Source organism: Salmo salar, chromosome 11 (assembly GCF_965601325.2).
Source record: "Salmo salar chromosome 11, fSalSal1, whole genome shotgun sequence".
Taxonomy (NCBI): Eukaryota; Metazoa; Chordata; class Actinopteri; order Salmoniformes; family Salmonidae; genus Salmo; species Salmo salar.
This window is the reverse complement of record NC_138301.1, coordinates 34,905,903-34,928,550: the sequence shown is the minus strand read 5'-3', so window position 1 is coordinate 34,928,550 and position 22,648 is coordinate 34,905,903. Positions and strand designations below refer to the sequence as shown.

Sequence of the window (22,648 nt, the reverse complement as noted above, 5' to 3'; positions counted from 1 at the left end):
CTGTTCATCTGCCCGTACATGTGTTTTAATGATGTGATTTCCATTAGTTAAATGTCAGAGAAAAAAGGACATGACAGAAGCATAATCTCCATCTAATGATATGAATTAATCATACAGGATTCATGATTCTATTCCTCCACTTTTGTTCCCTCAGTAACACAATATTTGTTTTTGAGCAAATTACATTTCAATATGGTGATGCATTCAGAGAAATGTGTGTACGTGTGTGTGTGTCTGTGTGTATGTTTGAGGCATCAGCACTCCGCTGGTCGTTGTGTCCCTGTGTGATCTCTGCATCTGAGACCTTGCCATCGCTACAGTACTCTCAGCTTGTCCAACATGAGCATAACAGTGACTACAATAGAATAGGAAAGTTTTACTGACTATGACTGTGATATGTGGTTGATGTTCTGGGACACTTCAGTATACAATAACAGAGTAGATACTGTTTAATGGTACAGACTGTTTAATGTTGATACTATACAATCCAACTTTATTGTCCATATCTAACAGTGAACAATGGACATTTGTTTTCTGTTCTTTTTTTCATTTAGCAGATAGCACACATCACACTGAGCCACTGACCCCTCAGGGGAGGACTGGTCATAGGGCATTTCAGTTAATCATTACATCAATTGGTTACTACACCCAATAGTGTGTGGCAACAGCTGCTTGGGTTTTACCCAATGAGGAAGAGAGAGTGGCCCTACTACCCAGAAGTGGTTGGTTGTCATGGGAATGTGTTTGTTTTTGGAACATGTCTGCTATAAAGACACATATACACTTCCTCTCAGGGGAGGACTGGTCATAGGATATTTCAGGTAAATGCCAGGTGGACTGGTCCATTTTTAGCCCTGTGGGCCTGTCTAAATTTGTGTTTTTGCGCAAAATGATCATTGTTTGACTAATATGGGGGCCTCAAGATAAAAAAGTGGTCCGGTTTCTGGTCCCAATCTGTCCCTGCTTCCTCTTCATGTCATCTAAGAGACAGACTATAGAGAGCAGCCCTCTCTATGAGAGACTCTCCCGAACCACCGTCCACTCCTCTCTATGAGAGACTCTCCCGAACCACCGTCCACTCCTCTCTATGAGAGACTCTCCCGAACCACCGTCCACTCCTCTCTATGAGAGACTCTCCCGAACCACCGTCCACTCCTCTCTATGAGAGACTCTCCCGAACCACCGTCCACTCCTCTCTGAGAGACTCTCCCGAACCACCGTCCACTCCTCTCTATGAGAGACTCTCCCGAACCACCGTCCACTCCTCTCTATGAGAGACTCTCCCGAACCACCGTCCACTCCTCTCTATGAGAGACTCTCCCGAACCACCGTCCACTCCTCTCTATGAGAGACTCTCCCGAACCACCGTCCACTCCTCTCTATGAGAGACTCTCCCAAACCACCGTCCACTCCTCTCTATGAGAGACTCTCCCGAACCACCGTCCACTCCTCTCTATGAGAGACTCTCCCAAACCACCATCTCTATTGATGGAAAAGTACAAAAACAAGATAGCACATCTTAAGTTCTTCTTAAAAATTCAGTCAATAAGAATTTGATATGTAACACTTGTGGTGGTCACTGGGTTGGTACTCTGTCTTACTCTCTCTGTCTTACTCTCTCTGTCTTACTCTCTCTGTCTCTCTTGCTCTCTCTCCCAATCCCAATTCAATCCAAAGGGCTTTATTGGCATGGGACTCATAAGTTTACATTGCCAAGGCAAGTGAAATAGATATGAAATAAAAGTGAAATAATCAATCAAAAATGAACAGTAAACATTACCCTCACAAGTTTCAAAGGAATAGACACATTTCAAATATTACGGCTATTTACAGTGTTATAATAGTTATTAGTCAATTCAATTCAAGGAGCTTTATTAGCATGGGAAACATATGTTTACATTGTCAAAGCAAGTGAAATGAATAAACAAAAGTGAAATAATCACACACACTCACAAGGAATCACATTGGTGACGTGGGTTGCTGAATGTTCTTTCCACATGAAAATGAGTTCTCCCTACCTCTACCTCCCTCATATCCCCTCCCCTCACTCCCCCCCCTCCGTCCCTCCGTCCCTCCGTCCCTCCTCCCCTGCCCCTGTGTCCCTGGTCATTGTTACATTCCACAGACACACAGCTCACAGGGACATGAAACTTACCAAGAAGGATGACCAGGCAATAGCAGCAGCCCCAGGCTGGTAGGTAGGCCTACAAACCACTGTTGTGTCCTTGAGCAAGGCACTTAACCACAAAATTGCTCTCCATCCATGGGTGCTATTCTAATCAAATCGACAATAAAGTATATATTCACTCTATTTCACAATGGTTTGGTGTGAACATATATCTTTTTAAAGTAGACTGACATTATTTTTTATTAGATAGGCCTACTGTAAAACAACATCTGCATTTTGGGCCCTAGCTGGCAGTATGCCAGAACTGTGCTCTAAACGACACTGGTGATGTCATAAGCTTGGAGCGGCGAACACACGCTGGCGTGCGTATCCAATTGCATTGCCCCAAATTCACACCGAGCGTTTCACGTTTTTTTTTTACGTCTGCGACGTAAGTAAGTAACGACTCTCTGTGAGTGTCTGTCTGTGGCAACAAACAGCGAACGGCTCGGTTTTGCCTGACCTGAAATATGCCACATTCACACAGGATCGACATGTATCACCAAACTAGAAATGGCAATCTTCCCGCAGCCTGACTGAGTAAGATAGCCAGCCACTTGGCTACCTCCTAGCCCAGGTTAGCTGAGTGCAGTCGGCGCATCACGAACCAACAAGCAGCTACCGAGAGAAGATGGCGGAGTACTCTCCTGTCCTGCCGATGAGGGATGGTGGAGCGAGGTTTGGTATCGGACAGCCCATCTTTCCCCGGTCCCGGTCCGGTTCAGAATCCGATAGTGAACTGTCTCAGAGTCTGGCCCGAACCAAGATCCGGTCTTATGGGAGTACGGCTAGCGTCGCGGCTTCTCTTGGCGAGAAATACATAGAGCATCGGGTCACATACAGCGACACTTTGCAGGGCATAGCCCTCAAATACGAAGTAACGGTAAGGTTATTACCGGCACACACACACGTCTTGTGTGAATGTCTTGTGTGTTATGGTTGTGGATATTAAAATGTGAAATCTCATTCACGGCGCATTTGTTTTGATCAACTGTCATGCATGCGAGCATTTTATGGGACCACCTATTTGCTACGCTGTCGTATCATGGTCGCGAGTATAATAAAATCAGGGTTTGCAAGATTAACCTAGCATAGACCTACTACACGATTCAATTATCCTTAGATCTAAACATTTATGACTTAGTCTCATGATACCTGAATGCAACAGACGGACTGAGCAGGCTTCGAACCAGAAACTTAAGTATCAAATTTCATCCCATTCGAGGCCTGAGCGTCCCTGCTCCACATTAGCTACATTGTCACTGTTACATTGTTGCATTAACAACATGGTCATCATGACTCATAACGGAATGTGCTACAGTGTAGCAATGTTGGCTACTGTCTCAGTACCTGTAGGACCCCAGTGCAATAGAATACTGGAACAAACAGGCTACACAAAGGTTCATGTGATCTTGTGTGAGCAACTTCAGCCACATGCAGTGTTTGGTAGTCATCATTCCCATCTCTGTAGCTCACTGTCACCGATTGGTAGTCATCATTCCCATCTCTGTAGCTCACTGTCACCGATTGGTAGTCATCATTCCCATCTCTGTAGCTCACTGTCACCGATGGCCATTGTGGACTACTCCAGTCCTGAAGGAGCACAGTGTGCTGGTTTTCCTTTAATCTGGTGTGTTAGTGTTGTGGTGAAACAAACGCTTGCACACACTGTGTCCCTCCAGGACTGGAGTAGCCCATCCCTGCCCTAGGGGCTTCTAGGAATGTCTGTCTTCCTGACAGACAATGTACTTCCTGACAGAGTACATTGCTCATCTCTCACCCAATAACAACATGTGTTACTACCTACATTTCAGTATTGATACTGTTGTTACTGCCTTGTGTTATTACAATCTTGTTAGTATTGCTATTTATGTTATGACTGCTTTGTGACTGCAGTTATTGATACTGATGTTATTGCTTTGTTAACCTGTTATTAATACTGTTATTGTTTTGTTATACCAGGTTATTAATGTGTTATTACCGTTATATCACATATATGATTCCAGATGGAGCAGATCAAGAGGACTAACAAGCTGTTCAGTAACGACTGTATCTTCCTGCGTAACACCCTCAACATCCCTGTGGTCTCAGAGAAGACCTCTCCCTTCAACGGCCTGTCTCTAGAGTCCCCCGACGGAGATCCCCAGGACCAGGACTTCAAGCCCCTGTGTGTGGGGCAGGACAGGGACACTGAGGAGGACCCCTCGCCGCCTCCGGCCCCTGGCCCTGGGGATAAGGACAGTAGTAGTTATAAACGGCCCCAGACAGAAGAGCTGTCGGCTCAAGACTTCCTGCACAGACTGGACTTGCAGATTAAACAGTCAAAGCAGGCAGCACGCAGGCTCAAAGAAGAGGAAGTGAGGTAAGAGTTGGAATACGCCAATGTGGTGATAGCCAGTCACATGGGTTTCATCCAAAATGGCACCTTAGTCCATATTTAGTACATTACTTTTTGAGCAGGGCCTATTTATTTATTTTTATTTAAGCTTTATTTAACCTCTATGGGCTAGGTGGGACGCAGGCGTCCCACCCGTGGTGCACTCCATCAACAGCAGGTGCATTTCAAGAGCGGCAAATTTGAATCCAAATAAATGTCAAAATTCAAATTTTTCAAACATACAACTATTTTACACCCTTTGAAAGATAAACATCTCCTTAATCTAACCACGTTTTACGATTTCAAAAAGGTTTTACGGCGAAAGCATAAATTTAGAGTATGTTAGGACAGTACATTTACAAGAGTTGTGTGTAATGTTTTGTCAATTCAAAGACAGGGTCACCAAAACCATAAAACCAGCTAAAATGATGCACTAACCTTTTACAATCTCCATCAGATGACACTCCTAGGACATTATGTTAGACAATGCATGCATTTTTAGTTCTATCAAGTTCATATTTATATCCAAAAACAGCGTTTTACTATGGCATTGATGTTGAGGAAATCGTTTCCCTCCAATAACCGGCAGTCAAATCAGCATCACAAATTAAATAATTAAAATTAGAAAACATTGGTAAAATATTATATTGTCATTTAAAGAATTATAGATTTACATCTCTTGAACGCAATCAACTTGCCAGATTTAAAAATAACCTTACTGGGAAATCACACTTTGCAATAATCTGAGCACTGCGCCCAGAAAAATACGCGTTGCGATACAGACTAGTCGTCATGTTGGGGAGATCTAAAATCGAAAATACTATGTAAATAATCCATTACCTTTGATTCTCTTCATCAGATGTCACTTCCATCACAGGTCCATAACGAATGTAGTTTTGTTCAAAAAAGCTCATCATTTATGTCCAAAAATCTCCGTCTTGTTAGCACATGATCTAAGCCCGCCGGACTTCACTTCATGAACGAGGGGAAAAAATATATTTACGTTCGTTCAAACATGTCAAACGTTGTATAGCATAAATCATTAGGGCCTTTTTTAACCAGAACATGAATAATATTCAAGGTGGACGAATGCATACTCTTTTATAACGTATTGGAACGAGGGTACCCAACATGAACTCGCGCGCCAGGTGTCTAATGGGCCATCATCGTTCCATGGCTCTTGTTCGGTCAGATCTCCCTCCAGAAGACTCAAAACACTTTGTAAAGGCTGGGGACATCTAGTGGAAGCAATAGGAAGTGCCAAAATATTCCTCAGCCCCTGTGTTTTTCAATGGCATAGGTTTAAAGGTAATACAACACATCAGGTATCCACTTCCTGTCAGAAAATGTCTCAGGGTTTTGCCTGCCAAATGAGTTCTGTTATACTCACAGACACCATTCAAACAGTTTTAGAAACTTTAGAGTGTTTTCTATCCATATATAATAAGCATATGCATATTCTAGTTACTGGGTAGGATTAGTAACCAGATTAAATCGGGTACATTTTTTTTATCCAGCCGTGCAAATACTGCCCCCTAGCCCTAACAGGTTAACTAGGCAAGTCAGTTAAGAACAGATTCTTATTTACAATGACGGCCTACCCCGGCCAAACCCAGACAACGCTGGGCCAATTGTGCGCCGCACCTATGGTACTCCCAATCACGACCGGTTGTGATACAGCCTGGAATCGAACCAGGGTCTGTAGTGACGCCTCCAGCACTTAGACCGCTGCGCCACTCGGGAGCCTATAGTGCTCTACTTTTGACCATAGCCCTATGTTCGGAATAGGGTGCCATTTGAAATAGTGCACTATATAGGTAATAGTGTGCAATATCAGATTTGCCCCTGGCACACTCAGTGAACCACGTTGAACTGAACAACTGAGTTAACAACCATTTACCGTATCCCTTCTGCATACCACAAGACATGTTCACCCGCTAAGATAAAACCAATGAATCAGCTTGGGGTAGGTAACACAAATCCTCAAGTTTCACAAAGTGGTAGGAGCTAGCAGTGGTTTTCAGACTAGAAATTCAGACTAGCAGTTGTCCTTTAGCCAAGTCTTGTCTTAGTTAAAAGTTGCTTCTTCCAGGCGCATCACTCAAACCAGCAGTCAAATCAGCAGACTGCCTGTCGGCGAGACGTCGAATCAGAAAGCTGCTTGTGGAAGTGTGACGTCCTGCTTACGCAGATGCAGGTGACGGATGCCTGTCGGATTCTGAGTTCCCACTGGCCAGTGCCCCTCTCTCCTGGCCTGCGATTGGCTGCTAGTCATAAATGTTGAGTCATGCAGTCTTCCTGCCAAACTGTGGGTGGTGAGGGGCTGAGATCAGGTGTGTGTGTGTGTGTGTGTGTGTGTGTGTGTGTGTGTGTACTGATGCGTCAGGAGAGAGAGATGTCCATCAACACTGTCTTGGTCTGATCCCAGCCCACCTGACTCTCAGTACAGCCTATCGGTTAAACCTCTCTTACTGCTCAGATTACATTCCAAACGGATGACGTTACACGACTGAGACAAGCAAACAAGCAATGACATGTTTTGTTTTTGCAGAGTAGTTTGTAGATCCCAGACTGAGAAAGAGGGGAAGAGTGACATTGAAAGGGAAGACTGAAAGAGGGAGGGAGGGAGAGGTCCTCCGCCTATTCAACCATTTCAGGAGTGGCAAGGGGAGTAGGGGCCTTTCGAGGGAGTAGGGGCCTTTCGAGGGGAGTAGGGGCCTTTCGAGGGGAGTAGGGGCCTTTCGAGGGGAGTAGGGGCCTTTCGAGGGGGGTAGGGTCTCTCTAGGAGGGTAGGGTCTCTCTAGGAGGGTAGGGTCTCTAGGGGGGTAGGGTCTCTCTAGGAGGGTAGGGTCTCTAGGGGGGTACAGTATCTAGGGGGGGGTAGGGTCTCTATAGGAGGGTAGGGTCTCTAGGAGGGTAGAGTCTCTAGGAGGGTAGGGTCTCTCTGTAGGGGGGTAGGGTCACTATAGGAGGGTAGGGTCACTATAGGAGGGTAGGGTCACTATAGGAGGGTAGGATCTCTAGGAGGGTAGGGTCACTATAGGAGGGTAGGGTCACTATAGGAGGGTAGGGTCACTATAGGAGGGTAGGATCTCTAGGAGGGTAGGGTCTCTCTGGGGGGTAGGGTTTCTAGGAGGGTAGGGTTTCTAGGAGGGTAGGGTCTCTAGGAGGGTAGGGTCTCTAGGGGGGTAGGGTCTCTAGGGGGGTAGGGTCTCTAGGAGGGTAGGGTCTCTAGGGGGGTAGGGTCTCTAGGAGGGTAGGGGGGTAGGGTCTCTAGGGGGGTAGGGTCTCTAGGGGGGTAGGATCTCTCTAGGAGGGTAGGGTCTCTAGGGGGGTAGGGTCTCTAGGGGGTAGGGTCTCTAGGGGGGTAGGGTCTCTATAGGAGGGTAGGGTCTCTGGGGGGTAGGATCTCTAGGAGGGTAGGGTCTCTAGGAGGGTAGGGTCTCTAGGAGGGTAGGATCTCTAGGAGGGTAGGGTCTCTAGGAGGGTAGGGTCTCTAGGGGGGTAGGGTCTCTAGAAGGGTAGGGTCTCTCTAGGAGGGTAGGGTCTCTAGGGGGGTAGGGTCTCTAGGAGGGTAGGGTCTCTAGGAGGGTAGGGTCTCTAGGGGGGTAGGGTCTCTAGGGGGGTAGGGTCTCTAGAAGGGTAGGGTCTCTCTAGGAGGGTAGGGTCTCTAGGAGGGTAGGGTCTCTAGGAGGGTAGGGTCTCTAGGGGGGTAGGGTCTCTAGGGGGGTAGGGTCTCTCTAGAAGGGTAGGGTCTCTCTAGAAGGGTAGGGTCTCTAGGAGGGTAGGGTCTCTAGGGGGGTAGGGTATCTAGGGGGGTAGGGTCTCTCTAGAAGGGTAGGGTCTCTAGAAGGGTAGGGTCTCTAGGAGGGTAGGGTCTCTAGGGGGGTAGGGTATCTAGGGGGGTAGGGTCTCTCTAGAAGGGTAGGGTCTCTAGGAGGGTAGGGTCTCTAGGGGGGTAGGGTATCTAGGGGGGTAGGGTCTCTCTAGAAGGGTAGGGTCTCTCTAGAAGGGTAGGGTCTATTTGGAATTCAGCATAAGTCAGGCCTGAGCTTGTCTCGCTGACTATGCGTGCTGAGACACAGTCACGTCTGTGAAGATCGGCAAGTTGGCTGGCATGTGCACACTAATGCACGCACTCTCCACACACACACACACACACACACACACACGCACTCTCCACACACACACACACACACGCACTCTCCACACACACACACATACTATTTAAGTTAGAGGAACTGCCAAGTCAGTCCTGAGTCACGCTGGCAGCAGCTGCGGTCTCTCCCTGGCTAGGCCTGGGGCTGTATCCACAAAGTGTCTCAGAGTAGGAGTGCTGATCTAGGATCAGTTTAGCCTTTTAGATCACAGTGAATAAGGCTGACCATATGCTTCCCAGTTGAAACCGTTCCTGCATATATTGTGACTACATTTTGGTTCATTTTGGTGTTCTGCAGGTTTTTTTTCGTCTGTTTGAGCACACAACGTTTTTTCTTCGGTAGCTGAAGTCTACGATCCTTCGTTGGTGATTGGTCAACAGTGCGGATTCTTCAATTAAGTGTTTGTTGTCATTCGACGACAGGCAACTAGTTTTCATGGACATTTTGTTCACTTGAAAAATACTGTACCAGATAATACTGTATCTTAGTTAGTTAAAATTGCGCGACTGAGACTTCGGCAAAAACGTCAACTAAGAAATCTGTAATTCATTTTATCTAAGATTAATTCAGAGTATTTTGAGGAAGTGTACTTGCTGCTACAGTGTATCAAGAGGGACAAACAGTAATATAGATGCTTTTCTTGTTTTTAAAGCGAAGGTATTTTAAGGGAGTATGCAAGAACAGACGTTCACTTCACCTAGCTGAGTTCTGCTAGGAGCAAACCCAACCTATGTATGTGGACGCCTGTGGAGGGAGAACTAACCCTATAGCACCACGCCTACTCTGAGAACGTTGATGCCTACGGCCCCAGAGGGTTGATGCCTACTCTGAGAATGTTGATGCCATCGGCCCCAGAGGGTTGATGCCATCGGCCCCAGAGGGTTGATGCCATCGGCCCCAGAGGGTTGATGCCATCGGCCCCAGAGGGTTGATGCCATCGGCCCCAGAGGGTTGATGCCTACTCTGAGAACGTTGATGCCTACTCTGAGAACGTTGATGCCTACGGCCCCAGAGGGTTGATGCCTACGGCCCCAGAGGGTTGATGCCTACGGCCCCAGAGGGTTGATGCCTACGGCCCCAGAGGTTTGATGCCTACGGCCCCAGAGGGTTGATGCCTACGGCCCCAGAGGGTTGATGCCTACGGCCCCAGAGGTTTGATGCCTACGGCCCCAGAGGTTTGATGCCTACGGCCCCAGAGGGTTGATGCCTACGGCCCCAGAGGGTTGATGCCTACGGCCCCAGAGGGTTGATGCCTACGGCCCCAGAGGGTGATGCCTACGGCCCCAGAGGGTTGATGCCTACGGCCCCAGGTCTCTAAGGAGACCATAACCTGATCAACCTACAGCTGGGCAGCGTTATGGTTCAGTGCTCTGTGGTTTAACAGCTATGTTACAGGATTCAGAGGAAATGTCATGGTTTCCTTGAAGTGAAACTGGTTTAAACGGGCAATCTGGGATTAGAAAACAACAAGCCGTCACCCTGCCACTTGTTTTGATTAACAGTTGAGGGATGCGGCTGGAGAAATGTAACCACTCTCAAAATGTTTAATACAGAGCTATGGATGAAAGAGAAATACAGTTTTAATTATAGTTTTAATATAGTTTTGAAGCTATGGAGTAAAGCAAGCTTTACATGATCTGAGACTTGGTAGTGGAAACTGGGTTAGATGTTCTGCAGCTGGTTACAGTTATAGTTGGTAACAGGCAGTCTGTGCTGTCACTCTGAGACACACACACACCTGCTGGTCTAATTGGAATGTGGGTTGCCGTGGTGCCTGAGTGAGTGTGAATAATGGATGAACAATGCTCTGGGAGCAGTATGGTGCTCAGGACACACGGTGCTCAGGTCACAGCAGCAGACTGACCTACTCACTAATATCTAATGGTTAAGGTGCTTCCTCTCCTTGTCACCTCCATCTCACCTTCCTGTCCATCTCTCCTTCCTGTCCTCCTCTCTTTCCTGTCCATCTCTCCTTCCTCTCCTCCTCTCTTTCCTATCCATCTCTCCTTCATCTCCACCTCTCCTTCCTGTCCATCTCTCCTTCATCTCCACCTCTCCTTCCTGTCCATCGCTCCTTCATCTCCACATCTCCTTCCTGTCCATCTCCACCTGTCCTTCCTGTCCATCTCTCCTTCATCTCCACCTCTCCTTCCTGTTCATCTCTCCTTCATCTCCACCTCTCCTTCCTGTCCATCTCTCCTTCATCTCCACCTCTCCTTCCTGTCCATCTCTCCTTCATCTCCACCTCTCCTTCCTGTCCTTCTCTCCTTCATCTCCACCTCTCCTTCCTGTCCTTCTCTCCTTCATCTCCACCTCTCCTTCCTGTCCAGCTCTCTCATCTCCACCTCTCCACCTCTCCTTCCTGTCCACCTCTCTCATCTCCACCTCTCCTTCCTGCCCACCTCTCTCATCTCCACCTCTCCTTCCTGTCCACCTCTCTCATCTCCACCTCTCCTTCCTGTCCACCTCTCTCATCTCCACCTCTCCTTCCTGTCCATCTCTCCTTCATCTCCACCTCTCCTTCCTGTCCATCTCTCCTTCATCTCCACCTCTCCTTCCTGTCCATCTCTCCTTCATCTCCACCTCTCCTTCCTGTCCATCTCTCCTTCATCTCCACCTCTCCTTCCTGTCCATCTCTCCTTCATCTCCACCTCTCCTTCCTGTCCACCTCTCTCATCTCCACCTCTCCTTCCTGTCCACCTCTCTCATCTCCACCTCTCTTTCCTGTCCATCTCTCTCATCTCCACCTCTCTTTCCTGTCCACCTCTCTCATCTCCACCTCTCCTTCCTGTCCACCTCTCTCATCTCCACCTCTCCTTCCTGTCCACCTCTCTCATCTCCACCTCTCCTTCCTGTCCACCTCTCTCATCTCCACCTGTCCTTCCTGTCCACCTCTCTCATCTCCACCTCTCCTTCCTGTCCATCTCTCTCATCTCCACCTCTCCTTCCTGTCCATCTCTCTCATCTCCACCTCTCCTTCCTGTCCACCTCTCTCATCTCCACCTCTCCTTCCTGTCCACCTCTCCTTCCTGTCCACCTCTCTCATCTCCACCTCTCTTTCCTGTCCACCTCTCTCATCTCCACCTCTCTTTCCTCTCCATCTCTCTTTCCTCCACCTCTCCTTCCTGTCCACTTATCTGAAAACAGTCTATGGTGAAAATTGCTTGGCTGTGAGTTAGAAATGTCGGTGTTGGTAATTTGGGGTTTATGGTCCAAGCTCTACTGTAGACTATTGAGATGCAGCCCTATTAGGTCACATAGGAGGCCTCAACCCTCTGCAGACTGATCTATCAGCTATTTATAGATCTGCCAGGAAAGAGAGAGGGAGAGAAGGCGGGGGAGTGTGTATCAGGGAAGCAAGGACTAAATGGAGAAGGAGAGGAAAGAAAGCCAGGAAGAAAAAAAGGATCTAAGTTTGGCAGAAAGAAGGGAGAGAGTATGGAAGGGGCTAAGGAGTGATGGAGAGAAGATGGAAGGGGCTAAGGAGTGATGGAGAGAAGATGGAAGGGGCTAAGGAGTGATGGAGAGAAGATGGAAGGGGCTAAGGAGTGATGGAGAGAAGATGGAAGGGGCTAAGGAGTGATGAGAGAAGATGGAAGGGGCTAAGGAGTGATGGAGAGAAGATGGAAGGGGCTAAGGAGTGATGGAGAGAAGATGGAAGGGGCTAAGGAGTGATGAGAGAAGATGGAAGGGGCTAAGGAGTGATGAGAGAAGATGGAAGGGGTGATGTAAGGCGTGATGGATAGAAGATAGAAGGGGTGAAGGAAGGTACTAAGGTGGAAGGTGCTAAGGAGTGATGGGGAGAAGATGGAAGGTGCTAAGGAGTGATGGGGAGAAGATGGAAGGTGCTAAGGAGTGATGGGGAGAAGATGGAAGGTGCTAAGGAGTGATGGGGAGAAGATGGAAGGTGCTAAGGAGTGATGGGGAGAAGATGGAAGGTGCTAAGGAGTGATGGGGAGAAGATGGAAGGTGCTAAGGAGTGATGGGGAGAAGGTGGAAGGTGCTAAGGAGTGATGAGAGAAGATGGAAGGTGCTAAGGAGTGATGGCGAGAAGATGGAAGGTGCTAAGGAGTGATGGAGAGAAGGTGGAAGGTGCTAAGGAGTTGTCGTGTCTTTGGCATCATTAAAACGGAAGACATGATTATCAAATAACTCTCTGTAATTATTATTACGCGATTAAACTGATTAATCTTGTAACTGTAATTAACTAGAAGGTCGGGGCACCAAGGAAAATATTCAGATTACAAAGTTATAATTTTCCTAATATAACTTTCAGATATTAATATCTGATCGATTAGTCTCCTTTCATGATGTTAGTTTACCTCACGTCAATCTCATTCCAAACGTCGTAAATTGTTGGTTATCTGCACGAACCCAGTCTTCACTATGAGTCATCCATACATCAATTGTCTTAAAATCATTTATTTACTAAACTAAATAATTCACAGAAATGCATAACAAAACAGATATGGTTACAAGGAAATGATAGGAGAATGTGCCCTAGTGGGCTAAACCGGCATGGTGGCTTGTTACACAAAGAAAGGGGGTTGGGCTTGAATGAAAGAGCGGGAAGACTGAGGAAACAGAAAACAGCTATGCCATCGTAAATACAGAATCTTATGCATTCTAAATTACCGCCCATTTGGGAAAGGGAAATGCAATAAATATTTAATCTGAGCTGCGCTTCGGTAGGTTGGTCATAGATGCTGGCCGTGTTGGCCAACAGAGATCTTCCTGTCCTCGGAAGAATGTCACTGGTGGTAAAATGGATACGTTGTAGTATCTTCATTGTGTGTTAGACTGAATACGTTGTCCGTCCTTTCCTAGCCCACGTCTACAGCGGCCTCTGCTAACTCAACGGCTAGGAAGTATCACTTCTGTAGTGAATCAGAGTTCAAAGTTCATACCATTCACAACCAAAGCTCACGCTGAGGTTGGCTTAGTTCTGTACTTGACATGTGTGTCCTTTTACCGCAGAGGCTGCAGACCTCACGTACCCGGAACAGGCTGGTTACATTTCGTCACTGACTTATATAGTGGAGGGGAGAAGGGTGTGTTTCATCGTTTATAACCCCTGTCTCTTCACAGCCGCGGGCCACTGATTGGTCAGGGCTCTTTCCTTATGAAAACACAATTCTCTCATTTGGAAGCTAAAATTACATTTAAACTCCTAACAAACAGTTTCAATAACAAACATTTAAATTGCACAACAATTCGATGTGAATCTGATAACTAGAATGTGTAGACTTTCCCAGGTACAGTTTATGTCGTCCTGTCATCAGTCATAATGTCTCAGATGACAACCGAACTGACATCCATACTCATTAAGTACCTGGTATATTTCCAACTGGTTCTATTACTGAAATATGGTTCCTTTCCCCCCACTTGTTTGATGTTCCCAGACTCTCTATATTTAACAAAGGCTATTTAACAGTCCTTCAGTAGGGTCAGAGAGAGAGGGGAAGGGAGAAAGGTATTTATGGGGGGTCATAAACCTTACCCACAGGCCAACGTCATGACGGAGAGAAGATGGAAGGTGCTAAGGAGTGATGGAGAGAAGATGGAAGGTGCTAAGGAGTGATGGAGAGAAGATGGAAGGGGCTAAGGAGTGATGAGAGAAGATGGAAGGGGCTAAGGAGTGATGAGAGAAGATGGAAGGTGCTAAGGAGTGATGAGAGAAGATGGAAGGGGCTAAGGAGTGATGGAGAGAAGATGGAAGGTGCTAAGGAGTGATGGAGAGAAGATGGAAGGTGCTAAGGAGTGATGGAGAGAAGATGGAAGGTGCTAAGGAGTGATGGAGAGAAGATGGAAGGGGCTAAGGAGTGATGAGAGAAGATGGAAGGTGCTAAGGAGTGATGAGAGAAGATGGAAGGTGCTAAGGAGTGATGAGAGAAGATGGAAGGTGCTAAGGAGTGATGGAGAGAAGATGGAAGGTGCTAAGGAGTGATGGAGAGAAGATGGAAGGTGCTAAGGAGTGATGAGAGAAGATGGAAGGTGCTAAGGAGTGATGGAGAGAAGATGGAAGGGGCTAAGGAGTGATGAGAGAAGATGGAAGGTGCTAAGGAGTGATGAGAGAAGATGGAAGGTGCTAAGGAGTGATGGAGAGAAGATGGAAGGTGCTAAGGAGTGATGGAGAGAAGATGGAAGGTGCTAAGGAGTGATGGAGAGAAGATGGAAGGTGCTAAGGAGTGATGAGAGAAGATGGAAGGTGCTAAGGAGTGATGGAGAGAAGATGGAAGGTGCTAAGGAGTGATGGAGAGAAGATGGAAGGTGCTAAGGAGTGATGGAGAGAAGATGGAAGGTGCTATGGAGTGATGACAATAAGGGAGAGAGGAAGTGATGATAATAAGGGAGAGAGGGAGTGATGATAATAAGGGAGAGAGGGAGTGATGATAATAAGGGAGAGAGGGAGTGATGATAATAAGGGAGAGAGGGAGTGATGATAATGAGGGAGAGAGGGAGTGATGATAATAAGGGAGAGAGGGAGTGATGATAATAAGGGAGAGAGGGAGTGTGGCAGTGATCAGTTTAACCCTTATTCATCCCAGCCCTCACACCTCTAATAGCAATGGAACATCTCCATGGGAGGGTTGACACACTGAGGCTGGCGCACCATGTGGCTTCTCATTCTCTGTCTACCTCGTTACATTTCGTTACATCAGTCTGGTTCTGTATGGTACTGTGTGGTTAGTAGATGTCAAATCAAATTTATTTGTGACATACACATGCATTAACACCTGCTAACCATGTGTAGCGAAATGCTTGTGCTTCTAGTTCCGACCATGCAGTAATATCTAACAAGTAATCTACCAATTCCACAACAACTACTTTGTACACACAAGTGTAAAGGAATGAATACGAATATGTACATAAAAATATATAAATGAGTGATGGCCAAACAGCATAGGCAAGATGTAATAGATGGTATGGAGTACAGTATATACATATGAGATGAGTATTGTAGGGTATGAAAACATATAAAGCGGCATTGTTTAAGGTGGCTAGTGATACATTAGATCAGGATGGCATAGAGTACAGTATATACATATGAGATGAGTAATGTAGGTTATGAAAACATTATATAAAGTGGCATTGTTTAAAGTGGCTAGTGATACATCTAATACATCAAGATGGCAAGATGCAGTAGATGGTATAGCGTACAGTATATACATATGAGATGAATAATGTAGGTTATGTAAACATTATCTAATATAAATCATATAAAGTGGCAAGTGATAAATTGATTACATACATTTTTCCATTATTAAAGTGGCTGGAGTTGAGTCAGTATGTTGGCAGCAGCCACTCAATGTTAGTGATGGCTGTTTAACAGTCTGATGGCCTTGAGATAGAAGCTGTTTTTCCAGTCTCTCGGTCCCAGCTTTGATGCACCTGTACTGAACTCACCTTCTGGATGATAGCGGGGTGAACAGGCAGTGGCTCGGGTGGTTTATGTCCTTGATGATCTTTTTGGCCTTCCTGTGTCATCGGGTGGTGTAGGTGTCCTGGAGGGCAGGTAGTTTGCACCTGGTGATGCGTTGTGCAGACCTCACTACCCTCTGGAGAGCGTTCCGGTTATGGGCGGAGCAGCTGCCATACCAGGCGGTGATACAGCCCGACAGGATGCTCTCGATTGTGCATCTGTAAAAGTTTGTGAGTGTTTTTGGTGACAAGCCAAATTTCTTCAGCCTCCTGAGGTTGAAGAGGCGCTGCTGCGCCTTCTTCACCACGCTGTCTGTGTGGGTGGACCTTTTCAGTTTGTCTATGATGTGTACGCCGAGGAACTTAAAACTCTCCACCCTCTCCACTACTGTCCTGTCAACGTAGATAAGGGGCTGCTCCCTCTGCTGTTTCCTGAAGTCCACGATCATCTCCTTTGTTTTGTTGACGTTGAGTGAGAGGTTATTTTCCTGACACCACACTATGAGAGCCCTCACCTCCTCCCTGTAGGCCGTCTCGTCGTTGTTGGTAATCAAGCCTACCACTGTAGTGTCGTCTGCAAACTTGATGATTGAGTTGGAGGCGTGCTTGGCCATGCAGTCGTGGGTGAACAGGGAGTACAGGAGAGGGCTGAGAACGCACCCTTGTGGGTCCCCAGTGTTGAGGATCAGCGGGGTGGAGATGTTGTTACCTACCCTCACCACCTGGGGGCGGCCCGTCAGGTAGTCCAGGACCCAGTTGCACAAGGCGGGGTCGAGACCCAGGGTCTCGAGCTTAATGACGAGTTTGGAGGGTACTATGGTGTTAAATGCTGAGCTGTAGTCGATGAACAGCATTCTTACATAGGTATTCCTCTTGTCCAGATGGGTTAGGGCAGTGTGCAGTGTGATGGCGATTGCGTCGTCTGTGGACCTATTGGGTCGGTAAGCAAATTGGAGTGGGTCTAGGGTGTCAGGTAGTGTGAAGGTGATATGGTCCTTGACTAGTCTCTCAAAGCACTTCATGATGACGGAAGTGAGTGCTACAGGGCGGTAGTCATTTAGCTCAGTTACCTTAGCTTTCTTGTGAACAGGAACAATGGTGACCCTCTTGAAGCATGTGGGAACAGGGGATAAGGATTGATTGAATATGTCTGTAAACACACCAGCCAGCTGGTCTGCGCATGCTCTGAGGACGCGGCCGGGGATGCAGTCTGGGCCAGCAGCCTTGCGAGGGTTAACACGTTTAAATGTTTAACTCACGTTGGCTGCAGTGAAGGAGAGCCCGCAGGTTTTGGTAGCGGGCCGTGTCAGTGGCACTGTATTGTCCTCAAAGCGAGCAAAAAAGTTGTTTAGTCTGTCTGGGAGCAAGGCATCGTGATCCAAGACGGGGCTGATTTTTCTTTTGTAGTCGGTGATTGACTGTAGACCCTGCCACATACCTCTCGTGTTTGAGCCGTTGAATTGTGACTCCACTTTGTCTCTGTACTGACGCTTAGCTTGTTTGATTGCCTTGAGGAGGGAATAGCTACACTGTTTATATTCGGTCATGTTTCCAGTCACTTTGCCCTGATTTAAAAGCAGTGGTTCGCGCGTTCAGTTTTGCGCTAATGCTGCCATCAATCCATGGTTTCTGGTTGGGGAATGTTTTAATAGACGCTGTTGATACTACATCACTGATGTATAGTTATCAGTCTGGTTCTGTGTGGTTAGTAGCAGTATAGTTATCAGTCTGGTTCTGTATGGTACTGAGTGGTTAGTAGGAGTATATTTATCCATCTGGTTCTTTATGATACTGTGTGGTTAGTAACAGTATAGTTATCAGTCTGGTTCTGTATGGTACTGTGTGGTTAGTAACAGTATAGTTATCAGTCTGGTTCTGTGTGGTTAGTAACAGTATAGTTATCAGTCTGGTACTGTGTGGTTAGTAACAGTATAGTTATCAGTCTGGTTCTGTATGGTACTGTGTGGTTAGTAACAGTATAGTTATCAGTCTGGTTCTGTATGGTACTGTGTGGTTAGTAACAGTATAGTTATCAGTCTGGTTCTGTATGGTACTGTGTGGTTAGTAACAGTATAGTTATCAGTCTGGTTCTGTATGGTACTGTGTGGTTAGTAACAGTATAGTTATCAGTCTGGTTCTGTATGGTACTGTGTGGTTAGTAACAGTATAGTTATCAGTCTGGTTCTGTATGGTACTGTGTGGTTAGTAGTAGCAGTATAAAAATCAGTCTGGTTCTGTCACCAGGTCTATGTTTACTCTGGTGTCTGTGAGGAAACAGAGGAGCGTGCTTCTTGTTTGAGCAAACACACTATGACTAGGGTTTGAGTCTGACAGACAGACAGACACACACACACACACACAATTGTGGTCTGAGATGGCTTTAGTTAGCAAACACCCAGCTTATATAAATCAGCCGGGCTAGACAATCTGGACCCTTTGTTTCTAAAATTATCTGCCGAAATTGTTGCAACCCCTATTACTAGCCTGTTCAACCTCTCTTTCGTGTCGTCTGAGATTCCCAAAGATTGGAAAGCCGCTTCAAAGGGTGGGACACTCTTGACCCAAACTGCTACAGACCTGTATCTATCCTACCCTGCCTTTCTAAAGTCTTCGAAAGCCAAGTCAACAAACAGATTACTGACCATTTCGAATCCCACCGCACTTTCTCCGCTATGCAATCTCGTTTCAGAGCTTGTCATGGGTGCACCTCAGCCACGCTCAAGGTCCTAAACAATATCTTAACCGCCATCGATAAGAAACAATACTGTGCAGCCGTATTCATCAACCTGGGCAAGGCTTTCGACTCTGTCAATCACCACATTCTTATCGGCAGACTCAACAGCCTTGGTTTCTCAAATGATTGCCTCGCCTGGTTTACCAACTACTTCTCTGATAGAGTTTAGTGTGTCAAATCGTAGGGCATGTTGTCCGGGCCTCTGGCAGTCTCTATGGGGGTGCCACAGGGTTCAATTCTTGGGCCGACTCTTTTCTCTGTTTACATCAATGATGCCGCTCTTGCTGCTGGTGAGTCTCTGATCCACCTCTAAGCAGACGACTCCATTCTGTATACTTCTGTCCCTTCTTTGGACACTGTGTTAACTACCCTCCAGACGAGCTTCAATGCCATACAACTCTCCTTCCGTGGCCTCCAACTGCTCTTAAATGCAAGTAAAACTAAATGCATGCTCTTCAACCGATCGCTGCCTGCACCTGCTCGACCGTCCAGCATCACTACTCTGGACGGTTCTAACTTAATATGTGGACAACTACAAATACCTAGGTGTCTGGTTAGACTGTAAACTCTCCTTCCAGCCTCACATCAAACATCTCCAATCCAAAGTTAAATCTAGAATTGGCTTCCTATTTTGCAACAAAGCATCTTTCACTCATGCTGCCAAACATACCCTCGTAAAACTGACCATCCTACCGATCCTCGACTTCGGCGATGTCATTTACAAAATACAAAATAGCCTCCAATACCCTACTCAATAAACTGGATGCAGTCTATCACAGTGCCATCCGTTTTGTCACCAAAGCCCCATATACTACCCACCACTGCGACCTGTATGCTCTCGTTGGCTGGCCCTCGCGTCATACTCGTCGCCAAACCCACTGGCTCCAGGTCATCTACAAGACCCTGCTAGGTAAAGTTACCCCTTATCTCAGCTCGCTGGTCACCATAGCAGCACCCACCTGTAGCACGCGCTCCAACAGGTATATCTCTCTGGTCACCCCCAAAGCCAATTCCTCCTTCGGCCGCCTCTCCTTCCAGTTCTCTACTGCCAATGACTGGAACGAACTACAAAAATCTCTGAAACTGGAAACACTCATCTCCCTCACTAGCTTTAAGCACCAGCTGTCAGAGCAGCTCACAGATTACTGCACCTGTACATAGCCCATCTATAATTTAGCCCAAACAACTACCTCTTCCCCTACTGTATTTATTTATTTATTTATTTTGCTCCTTTGCACCCCATTATTTCTATTTCTACTTTGCACTTTCTTCCACTACAAATCTACCATTCCAGTGTTTTACTTGCTATATTGTATTTACTTTGCCACCATGGCCTTTTTTGCCTTTACCTCCCTTATCTCACCTCATTTGCTCACTTTGTATATAGACTTATTTTTCTACTATATTATTGACTGTATATTTGTTTTACTCCATGTGTAACTCTGTGTTGTTGTATGTGTCAAACTGCTTGCCTTATCTTGGCCAGGTCGCAATTGTAAATGAGAACTTGTTCTCAACTTGCCTATCTGGTTAAATAAAGGTGAAATAATTGTTTTAAATAAATATGGTGTGTCTGTATGCAAATAGAGGGAATTCACTGGATGTTATGTTTGTGTGTGTTATTTAGTTTTATTAGTCACATGTACAGAATACACATGGTATACACCGTCCAATTAAATGCTTACCAGCAGGTTCCTTCTGGACAATGCAACAACAATATGAAATGATAAAATATGAGAATAGGAACATAAAGTAAATGTGTCAGTAGAATAAACATGTTAGCATCAGTATAATACAGGAAGGGATCAATAATAGTGTAATATTTACATGTGTTTTGGGGAAGGGGGATTGGGGGGGCAAGTGTTTAAATTATGCAGTATTTAGCAATAATAACAGTCTGGTAGCAGCAGTTGTGATGTGTGTGTGTGTAGCATGAATCTGTGTGTGTGTGTGTGTGTGTGTGTGTCTGTGTGTGAGTGGATGAGTGTATATCTGTGTGAATGTGGATGATTGTATGTCTGAGTGGGATGAGTGTATGTCTATGTGGGTATGAGTGTATATCTGTGTGGGTGTGAGTGTGGATGAGTGTATATCTGTGGGTGTGAGTGTGGATGAGGTGCGGAAAGTCTGCATGTGGTCAGTCCAGTTTAAGTGTGTGTTGATATGTGTGTGCGTGCTAACGTGTGTGTTCTGTTTGTTCACAGGGACAGTGAAGAGGAATACACACTTCCTGTTTCATCATACCAGGAGATCTAAAGGACACACTCGTTTACCTGAAGCCCTGATTAACACCCATCCACCCACAAATCCACCCATCACTGCTTCCTACCTTTCCCTTCCTGTATCTTTCTTTTACCAAACCATGACACGGGACATCATGTCTAAGTGTTTGAACTGAGGATTCATCCTTTGCCTTTTTAATATTAGTATCATATGTTGTATTATTAGTATTCTTCTGGTTTTGTACTGTTCAACTGCTGTCAATCATCTGAACAGCAGGTAGTCTGTTACTATGACACTCATCTACTCACTACAAGTCTACATGCTGCTGCTGTACAGAATAACCCTCTGGTCTGTGTATACCACACACACATACATACACAGGAAACACACAGGTGTGTTTGGGGGATTAGTTCGATACTGGCTTTTACCCTAACTCTGATGATCCAATCCCTCCTAGAATAGCATCAGTCCACTAGATGGATGGATAGATAGATGGAGAAGCCTCCATTATTACCTCCTCTTCCTCCTCCTACTCCTCTCTTCCTCCTCACCTCCTCCTCTCTTCTTCCTCCTCTCCTCCTCACCTCCTCCTCTCTTCTTCCTCCTCTCCTCACCTCCTCCTCTCTTCTTCCTCCTCCTCTCTTCCTCCTCAGTGTTTGAAACTAGGCTGCGTCCATAATGGCAGCCTATTTATACCCCACATTGTGTGCGTCCCAAATGGCTCCCTATTCCCTATGTAGTGCACTACTTTTGACCAGGGCCCGTAGAGTTCACTACTTTTGACCAGGGCCTGTAGGGTTTTGGTCAAGAGTAGTGTATAACATAGAGAATAGGGTGCCATTTTGGATGTATCCCTCGACTGAATTCTCACCAGAAGCTGTGGATGGGAGGGGTGGTGAAGCTGTGGGTGGGAGGGGTGGTGAAGCTGTGGATGGGAGGGGGGGTGAAGCTGTGGGTGGGAGGGGTGGTGAAGCATTTTAAATGTTTACCTGTTTAGAAGCATTCATTGGTGACATAAAGGGAAAACTCTTTTGAAGTGTGAATGTGCTGTTGTTTTTAAGTGTGTGAAATACTGTACAAATTAAACCATGGCTGAGTTTTAATGTGCTTTTTTTTCTTGATTTTTGAGGATGAATAAATGCAACTTTAAAACAGACTTCTCTTGGTTGCCTAGTTGTTTTTGTTGATGATAAATGTCGTTGTACATTTTACTGAGTTCCGCTCCTCTAGTCTTGTGTGGCATCCTTCCAAATGTCATCTGGTTGACTGGACTGTGAGGTGAGAAGCCTGGGCCTCTGAGGCTACCCACCCCTCTGATAGTTGAATGTTTCAAGAAAGAACAATTGAACATGTTGAACAGCTTCATGTGTTTCCATTGGACCAGAGAGGATAGATGTAACTATATGGGGAATCATCTGGAATGTGACTCAATATTCAAAGTTATGCCTTTCTTCTTGATATCTTCTAGTAGCAACAGCTCTCTCTCGATCAATAACCATATTGACTGAAAATCCTGCCTCTTAATGTCAGGTAGCAACATGAGGAACTACAATGTCTCACACAAA

General features: G+C 46.2%; 1 protein-coding gene across 1 annotated transcript; it reads left to right on the top strand.

Annotated features, from left to right (window-relative positions):
- The first annotated feature begins 2,600 nt into the window (after window positions 1-2,600).
- Window positions 2,601-22,239, top strand: lysm2 (LysM and peptidoglycan-binding domain-containing protein 2). Its single transcript, NM_001173878.1, is given in 3 exon segments — window positions 2,601-3,050; window positions 4,174-4,529; window positions 21,065-22,239. Coding segments are annotated over 3 exon segments (660 nt in total). The 5' UTR covers window positions 2,601-2,798; the 3' UTR covers window positions 21,117-22,239.
- The last annotated feature ends 409 nt before the right edge of the window (window positions 22,240-22,648 follow it).